The 2,838-nt window shown below is 46.4% G+C and overlaps 1 protein-coding gene across 1 annotated transcript; it reads right to left on the reverse strand.

The window, feature by feature from the left end:
- Positions 1 to 2,083: 2,083 nt before the first annotated feature.
- Positions 2,084 to 2,636, reverse strand: SLN (sarcolipin). The gene has a single exon (XM_064140765.1). It carries the CDS (start codon positions 2,533 to 2,535, stop codon positions 2,440 to 2,442), a length of 96 nt encoding a protein of 31 aa, XP_063996835.1. The 5' UTR covers positions 2,536 to 2,636; the 3' UTR covers positions 2,084 to 2,439.
- Between the last annotated feature and the right edge of the window lie 202 nt (positions 2,637 to 2,838).

Here is a 2,838-nt window from a genome sequence, read left to right on the forward strand (position 1 = left end):
TGAAGCATGCAAGACTCTGGAAATGTCACAGCAAAGGTCTGACAATGCTGAACAAAGACATCGTGTTCAGCTAGGGTAGGGAGTCACAGCCAGTGAAAGATGAGAATCTTGCAGGTTGAATTATCAGGTATTCACTCTACTTAAAATAGATTTTTCCATGTCCTTCTCCAGCCACTGCTGCCTGTCTCTGCCAAGCTTATGAATAAAAATCAATCATGTAAATTAGTGAAAATACAGCAGCAGCTGGTGCAAGGTGGGCTGCAGAGAAAAGGTTGCAGCCACTGCTGGGTAAAGTTAATTTCGGTGCCTTGGTTTCCTCACAAAATATTTGCCATCCCTGGGAATGATGGAAGGCAGTTTGCTAAGTCACAGCCAAGAGCAAGCAAGAGCTAAGTTTTGTCATTTTACCCGAGTAGAAATTTCCTAAGTGGAAGGATGAATGGCCCCAGCTGCAGCGAAGGTGGCAGCAACCTGGGCAGATGGCACAACTGACACAGGACAGTGAGTCATTTCCCAGCAATCTTTCAGCAGTACAGACACTTAACAAGTGCTGCTACCACGACATTTGCTGTCTGTCCTTAAAGCCCGGGCCCGAGCCTCAGCTGTCGCAGCCAGCACCAGTAGGTCTGAGCGTAGCGGAGCCCTGCCTTGGCTAACTCACAGCACAGGCTCGTCCGTGCGTGTTGCTCACCCCTTACAGGCAGGGAGGCACACACCTTACTGCCTTCCTGCAGAAAGTGTTCTGTAGAAGATGCTGGTTCTCTGAAGGGGTAACAGATGGGGAATGCCTAGGAGGAGTTTAATCACCGGTTTCACATACCCAAGGACTGTGAACTCTTCAAGCTGGCTCAAGATTTTTTAGCAGGTGATGACACCGTCACAGCAACCAAGACTTCTGCCTTATCCTGCAAGGCTGAGTGTGGCCATGCCACAGCACCTGGCATGCTGCAGGAGACCCCGGGGGACTGCCACTCTTGGCAAGACTCACAGTAGGGCTGAGCTGCCAAACAGGCATCCCAGCCTGTGACTGACTGGGGCTTGCTCCTCCAGGCACTGCTCCAAGCATAGTTCAGCCAGAAATAGGATCCTGGGAATCCCTGCTTAAAGTCCAGCTTCAGAAAATGCAGTTATTGACAATGCCCTGGTAGGACAGAGGCTCTTTTCAAAGTCCACATCCAGAAACACCAATGGTGCAAGTCATTGTGCTGGTTTGGGGCTAACTGGACTATTTTACTGAGAGAAATTAAATCCTTAGCTGTGATAAGTAAGAAAAAAAGACAACAGTACCCTATATCACTCATTCTTCTGCTGAGAAATGCAACCAGTCAAAATGTAGATATTTCTCACACACTACTCAGTTCTTGGTTCTGCTCCTTCTCTCTGGCAGTCTGTGTGTGGCTGCATCTGCCTTAACTTTAATCCGACCTAACCCTTTATTTCCCCTGACCTTCTTGTTGTCTCCAGATTTATCACATGAGATATACAGGGATTGATCTGGTTATTTCTGAAGAGAGGGAAAGCTGGGGGGGGGGGAGTGGGGAGGAGCTTTGGTTTGGGAACCTCCTGGCAGTCTGATTGTTTTTGGGAGGGATTTTGTGTTTCTGTATTAACATAACTGTAAAAGTTTGTGAGTGAGTGTGTGTGTGTGTGTGTGTGTGTGTTTGTAAATTGTGCTGAGCTGTAAATATAGCTTCATGCCTTAACTTCCAGCTGGCTAAGTCTAATTTGGGTGAATTAACTGGGGCGGGGGGGCTGGGGAGTGGGTAACTCCCAAACCACCACAGTCACTCTGGACAGAAAAGTGACCTGAACAGGCCAGTCATGTGGCTCTGCATCTGTTTAGCTGCAGGACTTCCACTCTATAGCATTTTTGTTCCAAAAGTACAGATAAAGATGCAGGTGAGAGGAACAAACAAACCACCGGACTCACATGGCACATTCTCAGCAAACTGCAGCCAAGCCAAGAGAGGGATAAGGAATGCCACAAAAAAAAAAAATGGTTTTACATGTTCTTTATTTCAGTGAAACATGCAAGTGAAAGTAGAGACTTCACATTCCTTTCTGATAAGAGAGTTTGTACCTCTTCAGTTAGCTGCATTGCATACTGCATTTTCACACCCTCAAGAGCCTAACACCAATGCCTAACACACTGGGTGGAGGGCAGGGGCCTAGAGCATTCACAGCAGTCACCAGAGGAGGCAGCCACATCCAATAGTTCTTAAGGATCTTGCATTTTACACTTTACAGGTAGATTGTTACAGAATAAAACAGTTACATAGCCCCATCATAAACTTTAGCACAAGCAACAGGTAGGAGAGAGTTGAAAAAAGACTCGTGACACTTGCAACTGACTGAAAGCTAATCGCAGTGGCGTGCTGTGGATGTTACTTATGCCTGCAGACACACACTTAAACCACCTCCCAGAGTTTCTGATGTCTTTCACTCCTGATAAGACTTCACTAGGAGCCACATAAGCAACACAGTGATCAGGACGATCATGAAGTTGAGGAAAAGTTCTCGTGAGGATCGGTCCATTTTTCAAGGGCAGTCAGGGAAGAGCAGAGGTCAGGAGGCAGGACAAAGGGAAAACTTCAGTGACTTGCCTGGGAGTGTTCTTGAGCTCAACCTTCAGGTCACAAACTCTTTCAAGGAAAAAAAAATATGTGAAGAACAGATGCATGAAGGTGGCAGGTTCAGTAAAGCTATTTTTATTGGTGTAAATAAGTGTTGTTTCAGTGGCTCAAAGGAAATAAACACTGGGACGCTAAAAAGTGAAAGCTATCTCTGGCAGCTTACCACCTTCTTGGATTTCCAGCATTTAACAAGTGAACATTCTCA

This window comes from Pogoniulus pusillus, chromosome 3 (genome assembly GCF_015220805.1).
Source record: "Pogoniulus pusillus isolate bPogPus1 chromosome 3, bPogPus1.pri, whole genome shotgun sequence".
Taxonomy (NCBI): domain Eukaryota; kingdom Metazoa; phylum Chordata; class Aves; order Piciformes; family Lybiidae; genus Pogoniulus; species Pogoniulus pusillus.

Excerpts from the sequence above, each read along its gene's own strand:
- SLN (XM_064140765.1), bottom strand. The coding sequence starts at position 2,535 with ATGGACCGATCCTCACGAGAACTTTTCCTCAACTTCATGATCGTCCTG.